Consider the following 23,617-nt stretch of genomic DNA (forward strand, 5'->3'; position numbering starts at 1 on the left):
TTGCAAGACTTTGTTCTGTGTTAGAAGTCAATAAAGTGGAAGAATCTCTCTGGAAGAATTGGGTTGCTGCGGAAAGATTACTCACATCATCATTATAATAACTACTAATTAATTATCTACCCACTATACTATATCACTACAATACCCCCACCCCCTACTCCCTGTGCAGTCCTTTAAACCCCACATCCTCCCTGGTATAAAACCAATCAGTCAATCATACCCCACCCCCTACTAGCTGTGCCGGCCTTTACTACCCGCCCTCTCCCCGGTATAAACACACATTGTTTCCTCTGTAGCCGCCCATGACAAGCACAGCTGCAGGGGAGACACAGAAAGAGGATCGTCTTACTTCTGTTCTTCTCTCTGGACTCCGCACAATACTCAGGGTACTGCAGCTCCGACTCTCCTCCCCCTTCTACTTCCTTGTCCAGTAGGTGGAGTTATGATTCAATGTAATTTAGCTCCACCTACTGGATCAGGGAATAGGAAAGGGGGGGGGGGGCTGCAGTTCCCCAGAGAAATTAGTCCAGGAAGAAGGAGAGCAGAGGTTATCAGTGCAGAGGTGAGACAGACAGTCACTTACTACTGACCCCTGAACTCTGCCTCACCTACTACTGACCTCTGAACTCTGCCTCACCTACTACTGACCTCTGAACTCTGCCTCACCTACTACTGACCTCTGAACTTGCCTCACCTGGTACTGAACTCTGAACTCTGCTTCACCTGGTACTGACCTCTGAACTCTGCCTCACCTGGTACTGACCTCTGAACTCTGCCTCACCTAGTACTGACCTCTGAACTCTGCCTCACCTAGTACTGGCCTCTGAACTCTGCCTCACCTAGTACTGACCTCTGAACTCTGCCTCACCTACTACTGACCTCTGAACTTGCCTCACCTGGTACTGAACTCTGAACTCTGCTTCACCTGGTACTGACCTCTGAACTCTGCCTCACCTGGTACTGACCTCTGAACTCTGCCTCACCTAGTACTGACCTCTGAACTCTGCCTCACCTAGTACTGACCTCTGAACTCTGCCTCACCTAGTACTGGCCTCTGAACTCTGCCACACTTACTACTGACCTCTGAACTCTGCCTCACTACTGACCTCTGAACTCTGCCTCACCTACTACTGACCTCTGAACTCTGCCTCACCTGGTACTGACCTCTGAACTCTGCCACACTTACTACTGACCTCTGAACTCTGCCTCACTACTGACCTCTGAACTCTGCCTCACTACTGACCTCTGAACTCTGCCTCACCTACTACTGACCTCTGAACTCTGCCTCACCTAGTACTGACCTCTGAACTCTGCCTCACCCGGTACTGACCTCTGAACTCTGCCTCACCTGGTACTGACCTCTGAACTCTGCCTCGCCTAGTACTGGCCTCTGAACTCTGCCTCACCTAGTACTGACCTCTGAACTCTGCCTCACCTGGTACTGAACTCTGAACTCTGCCTCACCTACTACTGACCTCTGAACTCTGCCTCACCTGGTACTGAACTCTGAACTCTGCCTCACCTAGTACTGACCTCTGAACTCTGCCTCACCTGGTACTGAACTCTGAACTCTGCCTCACCTGGTACTGACCTCTGAACTCTGCCTCACCTAGTACTGACCTCTGAACTCTGTGGGAAATGACTCTGGGGTCAGTAGTAAGTATCGGAGAGTTCAGAGGTCAGTAGTGTAGAGGAGTTCAGAGTTCAGTAGTAAGTAATGGAGAGTTCAGAGATCAGTATTATTCAACAGGGAGCTCAGAGGTCAGTAGTAAGCATCTGAGAGGACAGTGGCAAGTAAAGGAGAGATCAGAGGTCAGTAGTAAGTAATGCAGAGTTAAGTAGTAAGTATCGGAGAGTTCAGAGTCACACTGACCTCGCAGCTCCTCCTCCCGATGTCCCTCCATCCAGAGTCAGAGAATTCTATGACATCACACTGACCTCACAGCTCCTGCTCTCAATGTTCCTCCATCCAGAGTCGGAGAATCCTATGACATCACATTGACCTCACAGTTACTCCTTCCACTGTCTCTTGAACCAGAGTCAGAGAATCCTATGACATCACACTGACCTCACAGCTCCTCCTCCCAATGTCTCTTCAACCAGAGTCAGAGAATCCTATGACATCACACTGACCTCACAGCTCCTCCTCCCAATGTCCCTCCACCCGGCTCTTTTCTTATTATTCCGATGTTCTTAGGATGTGGGTGGACCCGTACCAGCCTCATGTACATGTTTTTCACCTATGAAGTGGGAGGTCAGTGTTGGTAATTTCTACCCCAACCTGAAGTGTGGCTTTAATAAAATGTAGAGAGTAAGATGAGGAGGATTTTGGGGATTTATTTTGATTTTATTTGTGTTCAAATCTAGAGTTTTCCTCCTGTGAAGTCTGGAGATCATATGACCATCACATTGCCTCCACCTCCCTCCCTGATAGAATAGAGAAATAAAAAGAAGATTCTAGAAGTCACCAGAGAGATCATGGAGGAGAGGTGAGCGGTGCCGGGAATTCTGGGACATTATCCAGTAACAGACAAGGGATGTGTCTGGATGGTGACTGTATCATTGTGTGTGTCAGGTTCCTATAAGGTGTCAGGATGTCACTGTCTATTTCTCCATGGAGGAGTGGGAGTATTTAGAAGGACACAAGGATCTCTACAAGGACGTCATGATGGACAATCAGCCGCCCCTCACATCACCGGGTAAGAGGAGACTTTATTGTAAAGGAGAGAGCAGTACGGAGGGTCCACCTAGATCCCCCATCATCTGATAAACACATAGAAACAATGTATTCAGTCAGTGTGTGTGTTTCCTACAGATGGATCCAGTAATGGGAACCCACCAGAGAGATGTCCCCGTCCTCTGTATTCCCGGGATTCCACACAGGAAGATCACATCATCCCCCACCATCATCAGGTAGATGAGGAACAATTATGGGTAGTTATAATTTATTCCCAAGCATGTTTGTTACAATTTATGTCTTATTATATATTCAGAGTGGGAACCTCAATAATAATAGTATTATTAAAGAAGAGTATACAGAGGAGGATGAGGAGTATGGAGTGATGAAGGAACTTTCAGATATACACAAGGATATGATGGAGTCACCGAATACCAGGAACCCACCAGAGAGATGTCCCCGTCCTCTGTATTCCTGGGATTCCACACAGGAAGGTCACACCATCCCTCACCATCATCAGGTAGGTGATTGTCAATTATTGTTACAGTTGTGCTCAAAAGTTTGCTTCCCCTGGCAGAAATCGTGGAATGTTGGCATTGGTATTAGTGATATGACTGATCATGCCAAAAAAAAGTCTTTTATTAATGATAGTGATCATATGAAGCCTTTTATTATCACATGGTTATTTGGCTGCTTTTCAAATAATAATGATAACAGAAATCCTCCAAATGGTCCTAATGAAAAGTCTCCCCCCCGAAATGTTTGGCCTTGGTTCAGACACACAAGGTGACACACACAGGTTACAGTGGCATTTAAAAGGTTAATTTTCCACATCCGTGGCTTTTTAAATTGCAATTAGTGTCTGTGTATAAATTGTCAATGAGTTTGTTAGCTCTCATATTATTGCAATGAACAGGCTAGATACTAAGCGAGGGGGGGTAGCAGAAAAGAACTGTCATAAGACCTGCCTAACAAGGTCATTGAACATTATAAAGATGGAAAGGATATAAACAGATATCCAAAGCCTTGAATATGCCAGTCGGTACTGTTCAATCACTTATTAAGAAGTGGAAAATTCAGGGATCTCTTGATACCAAGCCAAGGTCAGGTAGACCAAGAAAGATTGCAGTCACAACTGCCAGAAGAATTGTTCGGGATACAAAGAAAAACCCCACAGGTAACCTCAGGAGGATTACTGGCTGCTTGTCAGGAACCATGAATCAGACTGAGACAGAAAATGCAGTAAAAATCACACATTTTAATGTAAAGGTAAAAATGGTACAGAACAGTAAACATAGTCAAAATATCCAGGGTTCGGAAGCCAAAGCGGATAGTCATACAAGCCAGTAAATCAGGAAACCAGAGATCAGCGTAGTCCGAGGCAGAAGAACAGAAGCCAGAAGGGAGATCAGCCGGGCAAAGTCTTTCACAGGAACACAGCAAAGAATCTCCAGACATGTTGGCCAAGGCGAAGGCACGAAAGGACTGAGCAAGGCAGTTTAAATAGCCAGAAGGGGCTGGCTGTAGGCGGGACTGACGAGAAGGAAATGATCACCAGGTGAGCCACTGTGGAGCGATTAGTGCTGGCAATTAACCGACAGCTGAGCACAGAGAAGGGAGCTGCTGATAGCCCAGCCCTGACACTGCTCTGAAAAAAGACATGGTGGTTGTTTGAAGGAACATAATACGACAATACTTGAATAAAAATGAGCTGCATGGTCGAGTTCCCAGAAAGAAGCCTTTACTGCACCAATGCCACAAAAAAAGCACGTTTACAATATGGCCGACAACACCTTGACACACCTCACAGCTTCTGGCACACTGTAATCTGGAGCGACCAGACCAAAATAGAGCTTTATAGTCATAACCATATGCGCTATGTTTGCAGAGGGCTCAACAAGGCCTATAGTGACAAGGATACCATACCCACTGTGAAGCATGGTGGTGGCTCACTGATGTTTTGGGGGTGCGTGAGCTCTAAAGACACAGGGAATCTTGTGAAAAGATGAATGCATGTTACCAGAAAATACTGGAGAGGGAGTTTGCATTCTCTTGCAGGAAAGCTCTCCATGGAATGCTCTTGGAATTTTGCAGCACGGCAATGACCCTAATCACAAGGTGAAGGTGAAGCTTCAAAGGTGAAGGTTCTGGAGTAGCCATCTCCTGACCTTAATATCATCGAGCCACTCTGGGGAGATCTCAAAGGTGCTCCTTCATGCAAGAAGATCAAAGACTTTGGAGGCATTGTGCCAAGACGAATGGGCAGCTCTGCCACCTACAAGAATTTGGGGCCTCATAGACAACTATTACAGAAGACTCTGGGGAGGTCTCAAAGGTGCTCCTTCATGCCAGATGTCCAAAGATTTTGGAGGCATTGTGCCAAGACGAATGGGCAGCTCTACCACCTGCAAGAATTTGGGGTCTCATAGACAACTATTACAGAAGACTCTGGGGAGATCTCAAAGGTGCTCCTTCATGCAAGAAGACCAAAGACTTTGGAGGCATTGTGCCAAGACGAATGGACAGCTCTACCACCTGCAAGAATTTGGGGCCTCATAGACAACTATTACAAAAGATCATCATTGATGCTAAAGGGGGAAATACACAAGATTAAAAAGGGGATGCAGACTTTTGAATAGGGGGGAATTTCATTGGTTTACTTGTTGCCATGTTTTGTCACAATCACTGGTAGAATCACTAGGATCTGTACATTATCTGCATTGTTACAATTGGTGTAATTTTTATTATATATTCAGAGTGGAAACCTGAGAGATTCTAAAGTTGATGTTAAAGAAGAGATAAAAGAGGAGTATGAGGAGGATGGGGTGATGGAGGAAGGTCAAAAAGATCTGTACCAGGACAACATGATGGAGTCATCCAGCTACAGAAACCCACCAGAGAGATGTCCCCGTCCTCTGTGTTCCCGGGATTCCACACAGGAAGGTCACACCATCCCTCACCATCATCAGGTAGATGATTGACAAGCTCTGGTAGTGATACTTTATACATAGGCATGCATATTCCAATGAATGTTTTATTACTTATTTAGAGTGGAAACCTCAGGGATGATAATATTGATGTGAAAAAAGAGTTCAAAGAGGAGGATGAGGAGTATGGAGTGATGGAGAAGATTTCAGAAGGACACAAGGATATGATGGAGCCACCTAATACCAGGAACCCACCAGAGAGATGTCCCCGTCCTCTGTATTCCCGGGATTCCACACAGGAAGGTCACACCACCCCTCCCTATTGCAAGGTTGGTGGGATGGAATTTATAAAACACAGACTCATGAGCACAATGTGTGGATTTCTTATGTGATGTCACAAAATAAAGCTTAGATTTTATAGATGATATTCTCTCTCATTTTCTTGATTTAGAGTGGAGATCCAATCGATATAGAATTTGAGGTTAAATCAGAAGAAGAAGAGACGTATGTGAGGGATGATCAGCAGTCTATAGAGGAGGATGGAATAACGGGGACATTTATAGAGGAGGACACTGCTACAGAGATCAGTACAGGTGGGTCATTAACACTAAATCCATTCCTCCACCCATACTGCTCACTGATTGGTCAAGGACTGAGTAGGGCAAGGACTGGGTGATATCAGCCTGTGGTCACTTTCCTGAGCTGTGTTCCCCGTCCTGTATTCCTGTATTACTCTTGGAATCTTTGAATATTGCACTAGCACATTGTAGCACTTTATCTTTGAGTATATGTCCAGCTATATATACTCACTGTGATGCATGTATAATAATAATTATACATTTTTGTATAATATATTTTTTTGGCTGCCATATGTAACATTTTAAGTGTATGCACATCATCACTTTATTTGCAATATTGCATGGATTGCACTTTTATGTTATATATCACACACACATTTACATTTTTGATAGTGCAGTGTATTTATATATCTTCGTTTGATTCGTGCATGATATATGAGACATGTGTAACGCTAGCAGCTGATCATCAAAAAGAGTATTGGTTTTTAGTTTTTTATTTTGTCTAGAAATCAGTGGCGGCTCGTAGGATTATATATTATTATTAGACTGGATTTATGGAAATTCTGGGGTTCAGCTGGCAGCAAAATGTTGATATTCACCATAGGTGTCAGTCCAGTCTTCATCTTAGCTGTTCTCCCCACCATCCTCACTCTCTGACCTCTGGTGGGGCTCAGCCCCGCTGTTATTCATGACTAAATCATGGACTAAATAAGGACATGTAGGACTTCTTGTGTTGGGAAGATGGCAATGAGTGATAGAGGGGGAGGGGACACTCGTCCTATAATCCCCTCATCACTGTCACTCCTATAAAAGACAGTTCTCGTCGTTTCCTCACTCTCTGACTAAGGTCCATGAATCAAGAAATTAACTGGTAGGAGATCAGAGGACCCATTTACTAGTTACCTTGAGGGTGGAATTGTAAGATCCTCAGAGACAAAGCTGCCTGATGTGGGCGGAGTCCTGGTTTAGGGGAACCAATCAGCTCATGTCTAGTAATAATCTTTGTATTTCTATTTTAGTAGATGGACGGGAGATGAGGAAAACCTCAGAGGATTGTCTCACTTTGTCTCCAGACTGTGAAGTAGAAGATGAGGACATCACACAGTATAGTCCAGGAGAAAACCCGGCTACCTCAAATGTCCATCCGACACCACACAGTGTAGATGGACCATCTTATTCCTCTTATCCTGAGGAACCTCAGACTGTGAGGGACGGTGCCGGACCATCGTATTCCTCTTATCCTGAGGAACCTCAGACTGTGCGGGACGGTGCCGGACCATCGTATTCCTCTTATCCTGAGGAACCTGAGCCTGTGAGGGACAGTGCTGGACCATCGTATTCCTCTTATCCTGTGGAACCTCAGACTGTGGAGGACGGTGCCGAACCATCGATTTCCTCCTATCCTGAGGAACCTCAAACTGTGGGGGGCGGTGCCGGACCATCGATTTCCTCTTATCCTGAGGAACCTCAGACTGTGAGGGACGGTGCCAGACCATCGTGTTCCTCTTATCCTGAGGAACCTCAGACTGTGAGGGACGGTGCCGGACCATCGTATTCCTCTTATCCTGAGGAACCTCAGACTGTGAGGGACGGTGCCGGACCATCGTGTTCTTCTTATCCTGAGGAACCTCAGACTGTGAGGGACGGTGCCGGACCATCGTATTCCTCTTATCCTGAGGAACCTCAGACTGTGAGGGACGGTGCCGGACCATCATATTCCTCTTATCCTGAGGAACCTCAGACTGTGCGGGACGGTGCCGGGCCATCATATTCCTCTTATCCTGAGGAACCTCAGACTGTGAGGGACGGTGCCAAACTTTCAAAAGATAAGAGGTTTTCCTGTACTGAGTGCGGGAAATGTTTTGGAAAAAAATCACGGCTTGTCAGACATCAGATGTCTCACACGGGTGAGAAGCCGCATTCCTGTCTTGAGTGTGGGAAATGTTTTTTAATGAAGTCAAGACTTTACAAACATCAAAGATTGCACACCGGTGAAAAGTTGCTTTCCTGCCCCGTGTGCGAGAAATGTTTTGAACAAAAATCAGAACTTGTCATACATCAGATCTCTCACACGGGTGAGAAGCCGTACTCCTGCTCTGAATGCGGGAAATATTTTTCAGATAAGTCTTCTCGTAACAGACATCTGAGATTGCACACGGGGGAGAAGCCCTATTCCTGTCCCATCTGCGGGAAATGTTTTGCAACAAATTCACATCTTTCCAGACATCAGATATCACACACGGGGGAGAAGCTGTATTCCTGTTCTGAGTGCGGGAAATGTTTTTCAGAGAAGGCCGGTCTTGATACTCATCAGAGAACGCACACAGGGGAGAAGCCCTATTGCTGTCATGAGTGCGGAACATTTTTTGCAGATAGGTCCAGTCTTTGCAGACATAAGAAATCACACACAGGCGAGAAGCAACATACCTGTCTTGAGTGTGGATCGTGTTTTTCACGAAAACCAGAACTTGCCAGACATCAGATGATTCACACGGGGGAGAAGCCGTATCCCTGCCCTGAGTGCGGGAAATGTTTTTCTAGGCAGTCCTATCTTAATGTACATCAGAGATCGCACACAGGGGAGAAGCCTTATTCCTGTCCTGAGTGCGGGAAATGTTTTTCATTAAAGTCACATATTATTACACATCAGAGAGCTCACACGGGGGAGAAGCCATATTCCTGTCCTGAATGCGGGAAATGTTTTTCACAGAAGTCCAATCTTTACAGACATCAGAGGTCTCACACGGGGGAGAAGCCACTTTCCTGTCCTGAGTGAGGGAATTGTTCCTCACTGAAGTCCTGTCTTCCTGTACATCAGGGGGTCCCACACAACCCTCGAGGTTTATTAGTGCCTTGGGTGCGGGAAATGTCTTGTATATGAATGTTGCTGGACATGTCGGGAAGAAGCACACCCTGATATACACCTCAGATATACTACATGGCTTATCTTCATCATGTGTTAATCAAAATATAGCCAGAGTTTGTCATGGCTGGATGAATGTTTGTGACATTTGCCCAACAAAGATTTTTTTTTTATAAATAGACTTCGTTTTCTTCTCAGACGTGGTTTCATACCAATAGTGGAGATATCATACTCATGCACTTATGAGAACAGTAGACATTGAAGAAAGTAAGTTAATTATCCACCTCAATACCGGACACTTTCATCCCCTTCCAGTGCAGGCCAATCTTCAGTTCTCAGCACTGTCATACTTTGAATGCCAATTACTCAGACATGCAACACTGTACCCTAACTCAATTTTTTATCATTTTTGAGACAGATGGAACTTCTTTTCCTTCTTTTAATCACCACTTGGGTTTTTTTTTGCTATATAAACATACCGAAAATGTTGGAAAAATACCAAAAAAATGTTATTTAAAAAACCCCATGCTTTTGTTACTTTCTGTTATAAAATAAATCATCTCTCTACAAACTACGATATATATCTGAAGACTGATCAATCCTGATATACCGATGGCCTATCTTATTTTTTGAGACCTTAAAATTCCAGGGCAGTGCAACCCCCCCATGACCCCTTTTTTTTTAAAGTGGACAGTTTGAGGTTTTTAGTAGGAGTCATGGGAAGTTTATATATATATATATATATATATATATATATATATATGTTATTGAGTATTTCAAATGACAAAGTAGAATAAAGTATGTTATGACTGTCTCACAAAGTTAACCACTTGCCGCCTACCATCAAACGTCGACGGCGGGATGGTGCAGCTCTCGTTCCAGCGCGGGCGCGCCGTGTTGCTAGGACACGTCGCAGCCCCGATCTCTGTAAAGAGCCACTTACGCGGCTCTTTAACCATGTGATCTGCACAGCCAGTCACATATAAACAAGGAAGTGCCGGTAATTGGCGCTCCTCACCTCACACTGACAGTGTGTAGCGAGGAGAGCCAATCAGCGGCATCTCCTCACAGGGGACAGCTAGAGATGTAATCAGGGCACTGATGATCAGTGTTCTGATAACATTAGAGTGCCAGAGGTGCCAGCAACTAGTGCCAGTAGTCAGTGCCCACCGGTGCCAGCAATCAGTGCCCATTAGTGATGCCAGTCAGTGCCCATTAGTAAAGCCCATCAGTTCCGCCCATTAGTGCCTATTAGTGCCGCCTATCAGTGCCCATAATTTCAGAATATTAGTGCCTCCTCATCAGTGCCCATAAATGCCACCTCATCAGCGCACATTAGCGAAGGAGAAAAATTATTTATTTACAATATTTACTGACAGAAACTGAGAAAAACTGTTTTTTTTTCAAAAATTTTCTGGCTTTTTTTTTTGTAAAAAAGAAAAATCCCGGCAGTGATTAAATTCCACCAAAAGAAAGCTTTGTTTGTGTGAAGAAAATGATAAAAATTTCACATGGTTACAGTGTAGAATGACCGCTCAATTGTCATTGAAAGTGTGACAACGCTGAAAGCTGAAAAATGGCCTGGGCAGGGAGGGGGTGAAAGTGCCCTGTAGGTAAGTGGTTACAGAAAAAGGGGGCCTCAGGCCTTTGATTGTTGTAAAAAAAAAACAAGTAACTGTTGGCATGTTGTTACAAATATTAGAACAAAAATTATAGGAGATAGAAGAAAGTATAGAATAGACGATAGAGAAGGAAGAGGAGAAAGAATATCTTGGACCAATAGCCTCCCGAGCTTGCCGGGTTGCCAGAAGTTCAAGAGATAATCAGTATATTTAATTTTATACAGATATAAATTGGTAATCAGATCGCTTAATAGATACAACAAAAACTTGTTGATTGATTAATTGGTTATGGTGAGTTAACTGTAGGAGTCATAATACCACTAGGTGCATATGAATGGGGATTGTAGTGATGATTCCTCAGATGTCGTTAAGCTGTTGTCAATGAAGGGACACCATCTGGATTCAAAGCGTTTAATATAGCTGACTTTTTGCATTGTAGTGTCCAGTTTTTCTCTAAATAAAAGTGTTTTAAGGTCTCTCTTGATGTGGGCATTGTTGCAGAGATACAATGCTTAAAGATGTTTCTACGAGTAACTAGGAGACATATGAGAGTCCACTGGTGGTTGTTCTGGAGCTTTAAGGTTTTAAGCTCATCGGAGAGGTTACACGTCTTTGTACATCCAAACAGAAGAAGCAATGGGTCCTTAGGTGGTTGGTAGTTGGTTACCCCAAAGATAAATGTTAGGACTCGATCCCAGTAGTCTGAGATGGCTGAGCACGTCCAGAGACGGTGGAATAAAGATGTCTCGAGGCTGAACACCAAGGACCAGTTGCCCCCGGAGGTGTAGAGTGTTTAGTGGAAAAAGGAACATAGGCTCTGTGTAAAAGTTTGAACTGAGTTTTCCTCCAGGATTCATTTGTCACCAGTTTTTGACTTACAGTACAGCCTTCCAGGATATTATCCAGGGTATCCTCTCCAGGTAAGTCTACTCTTTACTCCAAGATTGTACAGATGTGAGGTGTAAAGGTTTTGTAAAGAGAAAATTTACTGGTCTGTAGATGTCTTTAATTGAGTAGTACTTTTGCCTTTGTCTATCAAAGACGTTCGAAATCTGGTAGGGCTTATTCGGGCAAGTTTTGCGAATTGTAAATGTTTTATTGACAGTTTTTTTGGAAGATGAAAAAATGTAATAAAATTAGCTTTTTTTTCACAATGTTGTCATTTTCACAACTTATTTCTCACACACGGCATGGGCATACTTATAATTACACTCCAAGACACATTCTGACACTCCTCTTGAGAATTAGGATACCACATGTCTGAGACTCTTTCACAGCCTAGCCACACAAAGGGGCCCAAAATCCAAGGAGCACCTTCATATTCAGGCATAAATTATGCATCCAGTTTTCTGATTACCTATCACCTTTTTGGAGGCGCTGGAGCACTAGAACAGTAGAGACACTCGCAAAATGACCACATTTTGGAAAGCAAACTCCCCAATGTTTTTTCTAAAAGGCATGGTGAGTCTTTTGAAGACTTTTTTTGCTACGGGAAAATGAAAATTACATTTTTTACACAAAGTTTTCGGTTTACAAAGTTATTTCTGACACACAGCATGTGCATACTTATAATTACACCCCAAAACACATTCTAATACTACTCCTCAGTATGGGGATACCACATGTCTGAGACTCTTTTGCAGCCTAGATGCATAGAAGGGCCCAAAATCCAAGGAGCACCTTTGGGCTTTCAAAGAGCATAAATTACAAATCAAATCTCCTGACTACCTATCAAAATTTGGAGGCCTTGGAGCATTAGAACAGTGGAAACACCCATAAAATGACCACATTATGGATAGCAAACACCCCAATCCATTTTCTAAAAGGCATTGTGAGTCTTATGAAGACTTTTTTTTGCTACAAGCTTTTTGAAAGTTAAATTTTTTACACAAAGTTGTCAGTTTAATAATATATTTCTCACACATGGCATAGGCATAATTACAATTACACCCCAAAGCACATTCTTACATAGTTACATAGTAGGTGAGGTTGAAAAAAGACACAAGTCCATCAAGTCCAACCTATGTGTGTGATTATGTGTCAGTATTACATTGTATATCCCTGTATGTTGCGGTCATTCAGGTGCTTATCTAATAGTTTCTTGAAGCTATCAATGCTCCCCGCTGAGACCACCGCCTGTGGAAGGGAATTCCACATCCTTGCCGCTCTTACAGTAAAGAACCCTCTACAGAGTTTAAGGTTAAACCTCTTTTTTTCTAATTTTAATGAGTGGCCACGAGTCTTGTTAAACTCTCTTCTGCGAAAAAGTTTTAACTCGATTGTGGGGTCACCAGTCCGGTATTTGTAAATTGAAATCATATCCCCTCTCAAGCGTCTCTTCTCAGAATAAGTTCAGTGCTTGCAACCTTTCCTCATAACTAAGATCCTCCAGACCCTTTATTAGCTTTGTTGCCCTTCTTTGTACTCGCTCCATTTCCAGTACATCCTTCCTGAGGACTGGTGCCCAGAACTGGACCGCATACTCTAGGTGCGGCCGGACCAGAGTCTTGTAGAGCGGGAGAATTGTCGTTTTATCTCTGGAGTTGATCCCCCTTTTAATGCATGCCAATATTCTGTTTGCTTTGTTAGCAGCAGCTTGGCATTGCATGCCATTGCTGAGCCGATCATCTACTAGGACCCCCAGGTCCTTTTCCATCCTAGATTCCCCCAGAGGTTCTCCCCCCAGTGTATAGATTGCATTCATATTTTTGCCACCCAAATGCATTATTTTACATTTTTCTACATTGAACCTCATTTGCCATGTACTCGCCCACCCCATTCATTTGTTCAGGTCTTTTTGCAAGGTTTCCACGTCCTGCGGAGAAGTTATTGCCCTGCTTAGCTTAGTATCGTCTGCAAATACAGAGATTGAACTGTTTATCCCATCCTCTAGATCGTTTATGAACAAATTAAATAGGATTGGTCCCAGCACAGAACCCTGGGGAACCCCACTACCCACCCCTGACCATTCCGAGTACTCCCCATTTATCACCACCCTCTGAACTCACCCTTGTAGCCAGTTTTCAATCCATGTACTCACCCTATGGTCCATGCCAATGGACCTTATCTTGTACAGTAAATGTTTATGGGGAACTGTGTCAAATGCTTTTGCAAAATCCAGATACACCACGTCTACGGGCCTTCCTTTATCTAGATGGCAACTCACCTCCTCATAGAAGGTTAATAGATTGGTTTGGCAAGAACGATTCTTCATGAATCCATGCTTATTACTGCTAATGATACCGTTCTTATTACTAAAATCTTGTATATAGTCCCTTATCATCCCCTCCAAGAGTTTACATACTATTGATGTTAGGCTAACTGGTCTGTAATTCCCAGGGATGTATTTTGGGCCCTTTTTAAATATTGGTGCTACATTGGCTTTTCTCCAATCAGCTGGTACCATTCCAGTCAGTAGACTATCTGTAAAAATGAGGAACAACGGTCTTGACTGAGTTCCCTAAGTACCCTTGGATGCAAGCCATCTGGTCCCGGTGATTTATTAATGTTAAGTTTCTCAAGTCTAATTTTAATTCCGTCCTCTGTTAACTATGGAGGTGATTCCTGTGTTGTGTCATGAGGATAAACACTGCAGTTTTGGTTACTGAAGCCCCCTGATTCACTCGTGAAGACTGAGGAGAAGAATAAATTCAATACCTTTGCCATCTCCCCATCCTTTGTAACCAGATGTCCTTCCTCATTCTTTATTGGGCCAATATGGTCTGTCCTCCCTTTTTTACTGTTTACATACTTAAAGAATTTCTTGGGATTTTTTTTGCTCTCCTCCGCTATGTGTCTTTCATGTTCTGTCTTAGCCGTCCTAATTGCACCCTTACATTTCCTGTTGCATTCTTTATAAAGTCTGAATGCTGAGGATGATCCCTCAACCTTGTATTTTTTGAAGGCCTTCTGCTTTGCTTTTATATACATTTTTACATTGGAGTTAAGCCATCCAGGACTTTTGTTCGCTCTTTTAAATTTATTACCCAATGGGATACATTGGCTAATGCCCTTATTTAATATGCTCTTAAAGCAAACCCATCTCTCCTCCGTATTCTTTGTTCCTAATATTTTATCCCAGTTTATGCCTTTTAGCAAGGTTTGTAGTTTAGGGAAGTTGGCTCTTTTGAAATTCAGTGTCTTTGTATTCCCTTTATGTTTCCTATTTGTGTGATTTATACTGAAACTAATTGACCTGTGATCGCTGTTACCTAAATTGCCCCGTATTTCCACATCCGTGATCAGGTCTGTATTGTTGGTAATCAGTAGATCCAGTAATGTTTTATTTCTAGTTGGTGCGTCTACCATCTGACCCATAAAATTGTCCTGCAAGACATTAAGGAATTGGCGAGCCTTAAATGAATGCGCGGTTCCCTCCACCCAGTCTATGTCTGGATAATTAAAATCCCCCATTATGATAACACTTCCCATCCTTGCTGCTAATCCAATTTGTGATAGGAGATCCGTCTCCACTAGGGATGAGCTTCGTGTTCGAGTCGAACCCATGTTCGACTCGAACATCGGCTGTTCGATCGTTCGCCGAATTGCGAACGTTATGGGCCGTTCGCGCTAAATTCGTGTGGCGCGTCACGGCCCATAATTCACTGCGGCATCGCAGTGCATTGCTGGCTGATGATTGGCCAAGCATGCACTATGACCCGCATGCTTGGCCAATCACAGCGCCGTCAGTAGAGAGAGCTGTAATTGGCCAAAGCCAGGGTGGCTTTGGCCAATTATGGCTCAGGGGATTTAGTACACACCCCACACTATATAAGGCCGCCTGCACGGCGGCCCTGTGTAGTGTGTGTTCCGGTGTGCTGAGAGATAGAGAGAGAGAGAGACAGTGTCATTTGATTTGAGTTAGATAGATTAGGCAGAACAGTCAGTCAGTTAGCTGCACTTACAGTGTATTGTGTATATATATGCATCCCAGGTGTTGCATATATATATATACACTGTATTCAGTTTAGCTAGATCCGTTCCTGTTATCTTCTATCTAGACTATTTACATTTAATGCAGTGCGTCCTGCTCACAGTGTTCAGCTAGATCCGTTCCTGCTATTTACATTTAGTGCAGTGCGTCCTGCTCACAGTGTTCAGCTAGATCCGTTCCTGTTATCTTCTAGACTATTTACATTTAGTGCAGTGCGTCCTGCTCACAGTGTTCAGCTAGATCCGTTCCTGCAATTTACATTTAGTGCAGTGCGTCCTGCTCACAGTGTTCAGCTAGATCCGTTCCTGCTATTTACATTTAGTGCAGTGCGTCCTGCTCACAGTGTTCAGCTAGATCCGTTCCTGCAATTTACATTTAGTGCAGTGCGTCCTGCTCACAGTGTTCAGCTAGATCCGTTCCTGCTATTTACATTTAGTGCAGTGCGTCCTGCTCACAGTGTTCAGCTAGATCCGTTCCTGCTATTTACATTTAGTGCAGTGCGTCCTGCTCACAGTGTTCAGCTAGATCCGTTCCTGCTATTTACATTTAGTGCAGTGCGTCCTGCTCACAGTGTTCAGCTAGATCCGTTCCTGCTATTTACATTTAGTGCAGTGCGTCCTGCTCACAGTGTTCAGCTAGATCCGTTCCTGTTATCTTCCTACTGACAGGCAGGCTTGTCTGGTTACAGTATATAAAGCTACCTGAAGAAAATTACAGGTGTTCTATTTGATCCTATTAGTACCACGGTCAGGCAGCTAGACTATTTACATTTAGTACAGTGCGTCCTGCTCACAGTGTACAGCTAGATCCGTTCCTGTTATCTTCCTACTGACAGGCAGGCTTGTCTGGTTACAGTATATAAAGCTACCTGAAGAAAATTACAGGTGTTCTATTTGATCCTATTAGTACCACGGTCAGGCAGCTAGACTATTTACATTTAGTACAGTGCGTCCTGCTCACAGTGTACAGCTAGATCCGTTCCTGTTATCTTCCTACTGACAGGCAGGCTTGTCTGGTTACAGTATATAAAGCTACCTGAAGAAAATTACAGGTGTTCTATTTGATCCTATTAGTACCACGGTCAGGCAGCTAGACTATTTACATTTAGTACAGTGCGTCCTGCTCACAGTGTTCAGCTAGATCCGTTCCTGTTATCTTCCTACTGACAGGCAGGCTTGTCTGGTTACAGTATATAAAGCTACTTGAAGAAAATTACAGGTGTTCTATCCCAGCTTAGTGCAGCTACAGGCCATTAGTATGTCTGGAAGGCCAAGAAGGAGAGGCAGACAGTCACAAGCCAATAAGAGAGGGCAAGCAGGCTCTGTGTCTAGTGCTGGTCGTGGAGACGGTGCATCCTCATCAGCACGTGGCCATGGGACACGCTTGGCCTTTTTTTCGGCAGCTGGCCATGTTGAGCCGCAACATGCGGAAGACTTGGTCGAGTGGATGACCAAGCCGTCCTCATCCTCCTCATCCTCTCTCACCCATGCCCAGGGTGCTTTGTCTGGCAAAGCAGCGGCCTCTTCCCTCAGCTCAATGTCATCAGTGACTCCTTCCCTAGCTCCACCATGTCCTCATGAGGATTCCCTCGAACTGTTTGACCACAGTGTTGGGTACATGCTCCAGGAGGATGCCCAGCGTTTGGAAGGCTCTGATGACGATACTGAGCTCGATGAAGGCAGTAACATGAGCGCGGACAGAGGGGGTGCCCAAGAAGGACAGCAATCTGGCAGTCATGCTCCCCCTGCTGCAGCATACTGCCAGGTTTGCTCCAGTGATGAGGAGGGAGGGGATGATGAGGTCACTGACTCAACGTGGGTGCCTGATAGGAGAGAGGAGGAGGAGGAGGAGGAGGAGGAGGAGGAGGAGGAGGCGGCAGCACATCACCAACGAGGCAGGATGCCCTCCAGGGGCCAGCCTAAGGGCAGCACATTGACTGCATCACACCCCAAAGCTCCACATGTGCAGGGCGCTGCAGTCTCTGCGCGTTATTCAAAAAGTTCTTTGGTGTGGGCCTTTTTTGAGACGAGTGCATCAGATCGCACCGCTGCTATTTGCAACATATGTCTCAAGCGTATCTCGCGTGGCCAAAATATCTCCCGCTTGGGTACCACATGCTTGACCAGACATATGTTGACCTGCCATGCAGTTCGTTGGCAAGCGTATCTAAAAGACCCACACCAAAGAACAAAGAGGATCTCTCCTTGCTCCTCATCAGCTGAGATTTCCAACCCCACTAGACCTTCAGTCCTCTCTGAGACCTGCAGTGAGAGGAATGAAGGTGTAGAATTAGGTGTGTCACAGCCAAGTACTTGTGGGCAATCTGCTTTTGGTACACCGACGTCAGATTGTACCAGGCAAATTTCCCTGCCCCAGCTGCTGCACCGCCGAAAGAAGTTTGCTCCCAGCCATCCACATGCCCAGCGGTTGAATGCTAGCTTGGCAAAATTGCTAGCACTTCAACTGCTGCCTTTTCAGTTGGTAGACTCTGCCCCCTTCCGTGAGTTTGTGGAATGTGCGGTTCCTCAGTGGCAGGTACCCAAACGCCACTTTTTCTCACGGAAGGCGATTCCGGCTCTCTACCGGCATGTGGAAGGCAATGTCCATGCCTCGCTGGACAGGGCGGTCAGCGGTAAGGTGCATATTACCGCTGACTCATGGTCCAGCAGGCATGGACAGGGACGTTACCTAAGTTTCACGGCGCATTGGGTGACTCTGCTGGCAGCTGGGAAGGATGCAGGACAAGGTGCAGTAGTGTTGGAGGTTGTTCCGCCACCACGCCTCCAAAATGCTGATTGTGACACACCTCTCTCCTCCACCCCCTCCTCTTCTTCTTCCTCCATGGCCTCTTCCTCGGAACCAGCGGTGCTCCGTAGGCGTTCAAGGGGCTACGCAAGTACGCAGGCCAAAAGATGCCATGCGGTGCTTGAGCTGGTGTGCTTGGGGGACAGGAGCCACACTGGGGCAGAGGTTCTGTCAGCTCTGCAGGGGCAGGTTCAGAGGTGGTTGACGCCACGCCAACTTAAGGCAGGAATGGTGGTTTGCGACAATGGCACCAACCTCCTCTCTGCCCTCCGACAGGGACAAATGACCCATGTGCCCTGTTTGGCTCACGTCCTTAACTTGGTGGTGCAGCGGTTCTTGGGCAGGTACCCGGGCTTACAGGATGTCCTGAGGCAGGCCAGGAAAGTCTGTGTGCATTTCCGCCGGTCATATAATGCCAGTGCTCGGCTGACGGACCTCCAAAAGGAGTTTAACCTGCCCAAGAACCGCCTAATCTGTGACATGCCCACCAGGTGGAACTCAACGTTGGCCATGCTGCAGCGGCTGCACACGCAGCAGAGGGCCATCAATGAGTACCTGTGCGACTATGGCACCAGGACAGGGTCAGGGGAGCTTGGTTTTTTTTCCCCACGCCAGTGGGCCATGATCAGGGATGCATGCACTGTCCTGTCACCATTCGAGGAGGCCACGAGGATGGTGAGCAGTGACAGTGCATGCATCAGTGACACTGTCCCCCTTGTCCACCTGTTGGAGCACACGCTGCGTGGAATAATGGACAGGGCACTTGAGGCAGAACAGAGGCAGGAAGAGGAGGACTTCCTTAGCTCTCAAGGCCCCCTTTATCCAGACAGTGTTCCTGCGTGCCCGCCGATCACACAGGAAGAGGACGAGGAGGAAGAGGAGGAGGAGGAAGATTGTGTCAGTATGGAGGTGGAGCCTGGCACTCAGCATCAGCAGCAGTCTTTAAGGGATCAGTCCCAAGAAACACATGGACTTGTACGTGGCTGGGAGGAGGTGGCTGCGGACCATGTCGTTCTTAGTGACCCAGAGGACTCCGGACCGAATGCCTCAGCAAACCTACGCTGCATGGCCTCCCTGATCCTGCAAAGCCTGCGTAAGGATCCTCGTATTCGTGGTATCAAGGAGAAGGACCAATACTGGCTGGCAACCCTCCTTGATCCACGTTACAAGGGTAAGGTTGCGGACCTTATCTTGCCATCGCAGAGGGAGCAGAGGATGAAACATCTTCGGGAGGCCTTGCAGAAAGGTCTGTGCAACGCGTTCCCAGAGACTGGGAGGTTACAAACTCCTGTTTCTGGACAACGTGTTGCTGAGGCTTCGGTCAGTCAAAGAAGGAGCGGTGGAGAAGGTGGCCGTCTGACCGATGCGTTCAGACAATTTTTTGGTCCGCAGCCCCAAGGTATGATCGGTTCCAGCAACCATCGCCAGCGTCTGTTTTACATGGTGCAGGAATACCTAGGGGCAAGATCAGACTTGGACACCTTTCCCACCGAAAATCCTCTGGGTTACTGGGTCTTGAGGATGGATCACTGGCCAGAGCTTGCACAGTATGCAATTGAGCTACTGGCCTGTCCTGCATCCAGCGTTCTTTCGGAACGCACATTCAGTGCTGCTGGAGGCGTGGTAACCGATCACAGGGTGCGTCTGTCCACCGACTCGGTCGATCGGCTGACCTTCATAAAAATGAATGAGTCTTGGATCACCACCAGCTACCAAGCACCTGATGCTGATGTAACCGAATAATTTTTTTTGAAATCTCAGATCCCTTCAAAGACTGCCTATGCTGATGCTGAGTGACTATCCCTGAGTAATTATCCTCTTCCTCCTCAATCATCACGCTGATAGCTTGTAAGAACATTTTTGGTTCTGGGCGCCACCACCAGTGCCTAAGGCACAATTTTTCAGCCCCTGTTTAACAGGGGCGTGTAATTACAATTTTTGATGTAATACTTTGCAGCAGGGCTCGTTCCTGCATTCCAACTAGAGTGTCTGTGAGGGGTTGCAGTGTTGTGGCACCAGCACCAGTGCCTAAGGCCCAATTTTTCTGCCCCTGTCTAACAGGGGCGTGTAATTACAATTTTTGAAGCAATAATTTGCAGCAGGGCTCGTTCCTGCGTTCCAACTAGAGTGTCTGTGAGGGGTTGCAGTGTTGTGGCACCAGCACCAGTGCCTAAGGCCTAATTTTTCAGCTCCTGTTCAACAGGGGCATGTAATTACAATTCTTGATCTAATATTTCACAGCAGGGCCCTGTGAGGGCTTACAGTGTTGTGGCCACAGCAACACCTAAGGCCCAAATTTCTGCTGAGTATATAGGGCAGGACCCTACTTTCAAACATCTAACTTACAAACGACTCCTACTTGCAAACGGAAGGAGACAACAGGAAGTGAGATGAAATCTACCCCTAGGAAGGGAAATTCTCTCCTGTAAGAGTTAATATGGGAAAACAATTTCTCCTTTCCACTGATGCTTTCCAATCCTTGTTCCACAAAAAAACCCAAATTTTCAAAAAACATTTTTCATTGGGACAAAAAAGTGAGGTGAAATCTTCTGAAGAGGAGGAAAGACAGCAAAACAAATGTCACAGGGGTGATAACCCTTCCCTATGTTTTCCAAAAAGCTTAGAAAAGATTTTTTGGCTGGAGCTAAACACGTTAAAAATGTTCAAAATTACAAACAGATTCTACTTAACAACAAACCTACAGTCCCTGTCTTGTTTGCACCGCCTGTATACTGCTGTTCAGAGTATATAGGGCCTGGTGGCCCCACACCTTTCCTTATTTTAATTTGGGTGCGGGGTTCCCCTTAATATCCATACAAGACCCAAAGGGCCTGGTAATGGACTGGGGGGTACCCATGCCGTTTGTCTCACTGATTTTCATCCATATTGCCATGACCCGACATGACATTAAACCCGCAAGCAGTTTTAAATGAGATTTTTTCCTTTAAAAATGACATTTGGTGCAGGGACTGTTCTAAACATGGGAAACACGCGTCACTTTACAGGCATACTATAGACACCCCCCAGGTACGATATTTAAAGGAATATTTCACTTTTTTTTTTTTACTTTAAGCATCATTAAAATCACTGCTCCCGAAAAAACGGCCGTTTTTAAAAGTTTTTTTTGCATTGATACATGTCCCCTGGGGTAGGACCCGGGTCCCCAAACCCTTTTTAGGACAATACCATGCAAATTAGCCTTTAAAATGAGCACTTTTGATTTCGAACGTTCGAGTCCCATAGACGTCAATGGGGTTCTAACGTTCGTGCGAACTTTCGGTCCGTTCGCGGGTTCTGGTGCGAACCGAACCGGGGGGTGTTCGGCTCATCCCTAGTCTCCACTTCCTCCCTCAGGTTAGGGGGCCTATAGCATACTCCCAGTATTATTTTCCCCTTAGCTTCATCCCTTTGGAGCTCTACCCATAAGGATTCCACCTCCTCCCTAGCTCCCTTAGTAATGTCATCTCTCACATTCACTTGTACATTATTCTTGATATATAGGCATACCCCTCCCCCTTTTTTACCCTCCCTATCCTTGCGGTAAAGGGTATACCCTTGAATGTTTGCCAGCCAATCATGAGAGCTGTTGAACCAGGTCTCTGAAATTCCCACAAAATCCAAATCCTCCTCATACAACAGTATCTCTAGTTCACCCTTTTGTCTGCCATGCTCCTGGCATTGGTGAACATGCCACATAGTTTAGACCGGTCGCATATTGTCCTCGTATTGGGTGTTTCGAGATTGCAACTAGGACTTGCTACTATACTCACCTTGTGTTTTTGTGCTTTGGTTAACCTGCCACTAATGCCCCCAATACTACCCTCTGGAATATCTTCCGCGCTGGCTATCTCTGCCTCTGGACCCTCCCCCCCATCGCCTAGTTTAAAAACCCCTCTAACTTTTTGGCCATCTGCATTCCCAGCAGATCTGCACCCTCCTCATTTAGGTGCAGTCCGTCCCTTCTATAGTACCGGTTACCGACTGAGAAGTTGGCCCAGTCCTCCAGGAACCCAAACCCCTCCTTACTACACCAGCTCTTCAGCCACTTGTTTACTTCCCTAATTTCCCTCTTCCTTTCTGGTGTGGCTCGATGTACCGGTAATATTCCTGAGAATACTACCTTGGAGGTCCTTTTCCTCAATTTAGCTCCTAAGTCCCTAAAATCGTTCTTTAGGACACTCCATCTGCCTCTGACTTTGTCATTGGTGCCAACGTGCACCATGACAGCCGGGTCTTCCCCAGCCCCTCCCAGTAATCTGTCCACAAGATCCGTGATGTGCCGAACCCGAGCGCCCGGTAGACAACATACTGTTCGGCGCTTCAGGTCTTGGTTACAGATTGCCCTCTCTGTCCTTCTAAGAATTGAGTCCCCTACCACCAGAATCTGTCTTTCCTTTCCCTTTGCTGCCCCCCCACTCTCACTGGAGGAGTTCTTCCCCCGGCAGCTAGGAGAGTCCCTCAGCTCCAGCAGTGCTGGTCCCTGACTGGTTTCACCAATGTCACTCAAAGTAGCGTACTTATTGGGATGCTCCAGTCCTGGATCGGCCTCCTGAGTTTGGGGATACCACATGGCTGATACTCTTTCACAGCCCAGAAGCATAGAGAGAGGCTCAAAATCCAAGGAGCACCTTCAGACTTTCTAGGGGTATAAAATACACATCTAATTTCCTGACAACCTATCACATTTTTGGAGGCCCTGGAGCACCAGAACAGTGGAAACACCCCCAAAATGACTACATTTTGGAAAGCAAACACCCCAATGTTTTTCTAAAAGGCATTGTATTTTGAAGACTTCATTTTTTACCACAAGCTTTTGGAAAATGCAGAAATGAAAATTTAATTTTTTTTGCACAAAGTTGTCAGTTTAATAGGTTATTTCTCACACACGGCATGGGCATACTGATAATTGCACCCCAAAACACATTCTGATACTCCTCCTGAGTATGAGGAAACCACACATCTGAGATTTCGCAGCCTAGATGTATAGAGGGGCCCCAAATCCAAGGAACACCTTTGGGCTTTCAAAGAGCATAAATTACACATCAAATTTCCTGACTACCTATGACAGTTTTGGAGGCCCTGGAGCACCAGAACATTCGAAACACCCACAACGTGACCACATTTTGGAAAGAAAACACCCCGATATTTTTTCTAAAAGGCATTGTGAGTTTTTTCGCCACAAGCTTTTGGAAATTGCAGAAAGAAAATGAAA

General features: G+C 45.6%; 2 protein-coding genes across 2 annotated transcripts in view; one reads left to right on the top strand and one right to left on the bottom strand.

The window, feature by feature from the left end:
- The window catches only part of LOC141104959 (uncharacterized), a 664,134-nt gene that overhangs the window by 198,117 nt on the left and 442,400 nt on the right, over positions 1-23,617 (bottom strand). The gene's annotated exons all lie outside the window — the stretch shown is intronic.
- LOC141105451 (uncharacterized) overlaps positions 2,224-23,617 on the top strand; it is a 39,509-nt gene continuing 18,115 nt past the window's right edge. The window contains exons 1-7 of the mRNA XM_073595307.1: positions 2,224-2,254; positions 2,816-2,913; positions 2,994-3,197; positions 5,434-5,646; positions 5,727-5,933; positions 6,056-6,197; positions 7,202-8,946. Coding sequence (XP_073451408.1) covers positions 2,224-2,254; positions 2,816-2,913; positions 2,994-3,197; positions 5,434-5,646; positions 5,727-5,933; positions 6,056-6,197; positions 7,202-8,946 — 2,640 coding nt within the window. The remainder of the gene's footprint in view (positions 2,255-2,815; positions 2,914-2,993; positions 3,198-5,433; positions 5,647-5,726; positions 5,934-6,055; positions 6,198-7,201; positions 8,947-23,617) is intronic.

Source organism: Aquarana catesbeiana, linkage group LG08 (assembly GCF_042186555.1).
Source record: "Aquarana catesbeiana isolate 2022-GZ linkage group LG08, ASM4218655v1, whole genome shotgun sequence".
Taxonomy (NCBI): domain Eukaryota; kingdom Metazoa; phylum Chordata; class Amphibia; order Anura; family Ranidae; genus Aquarana; species Aquarana catesbeiana.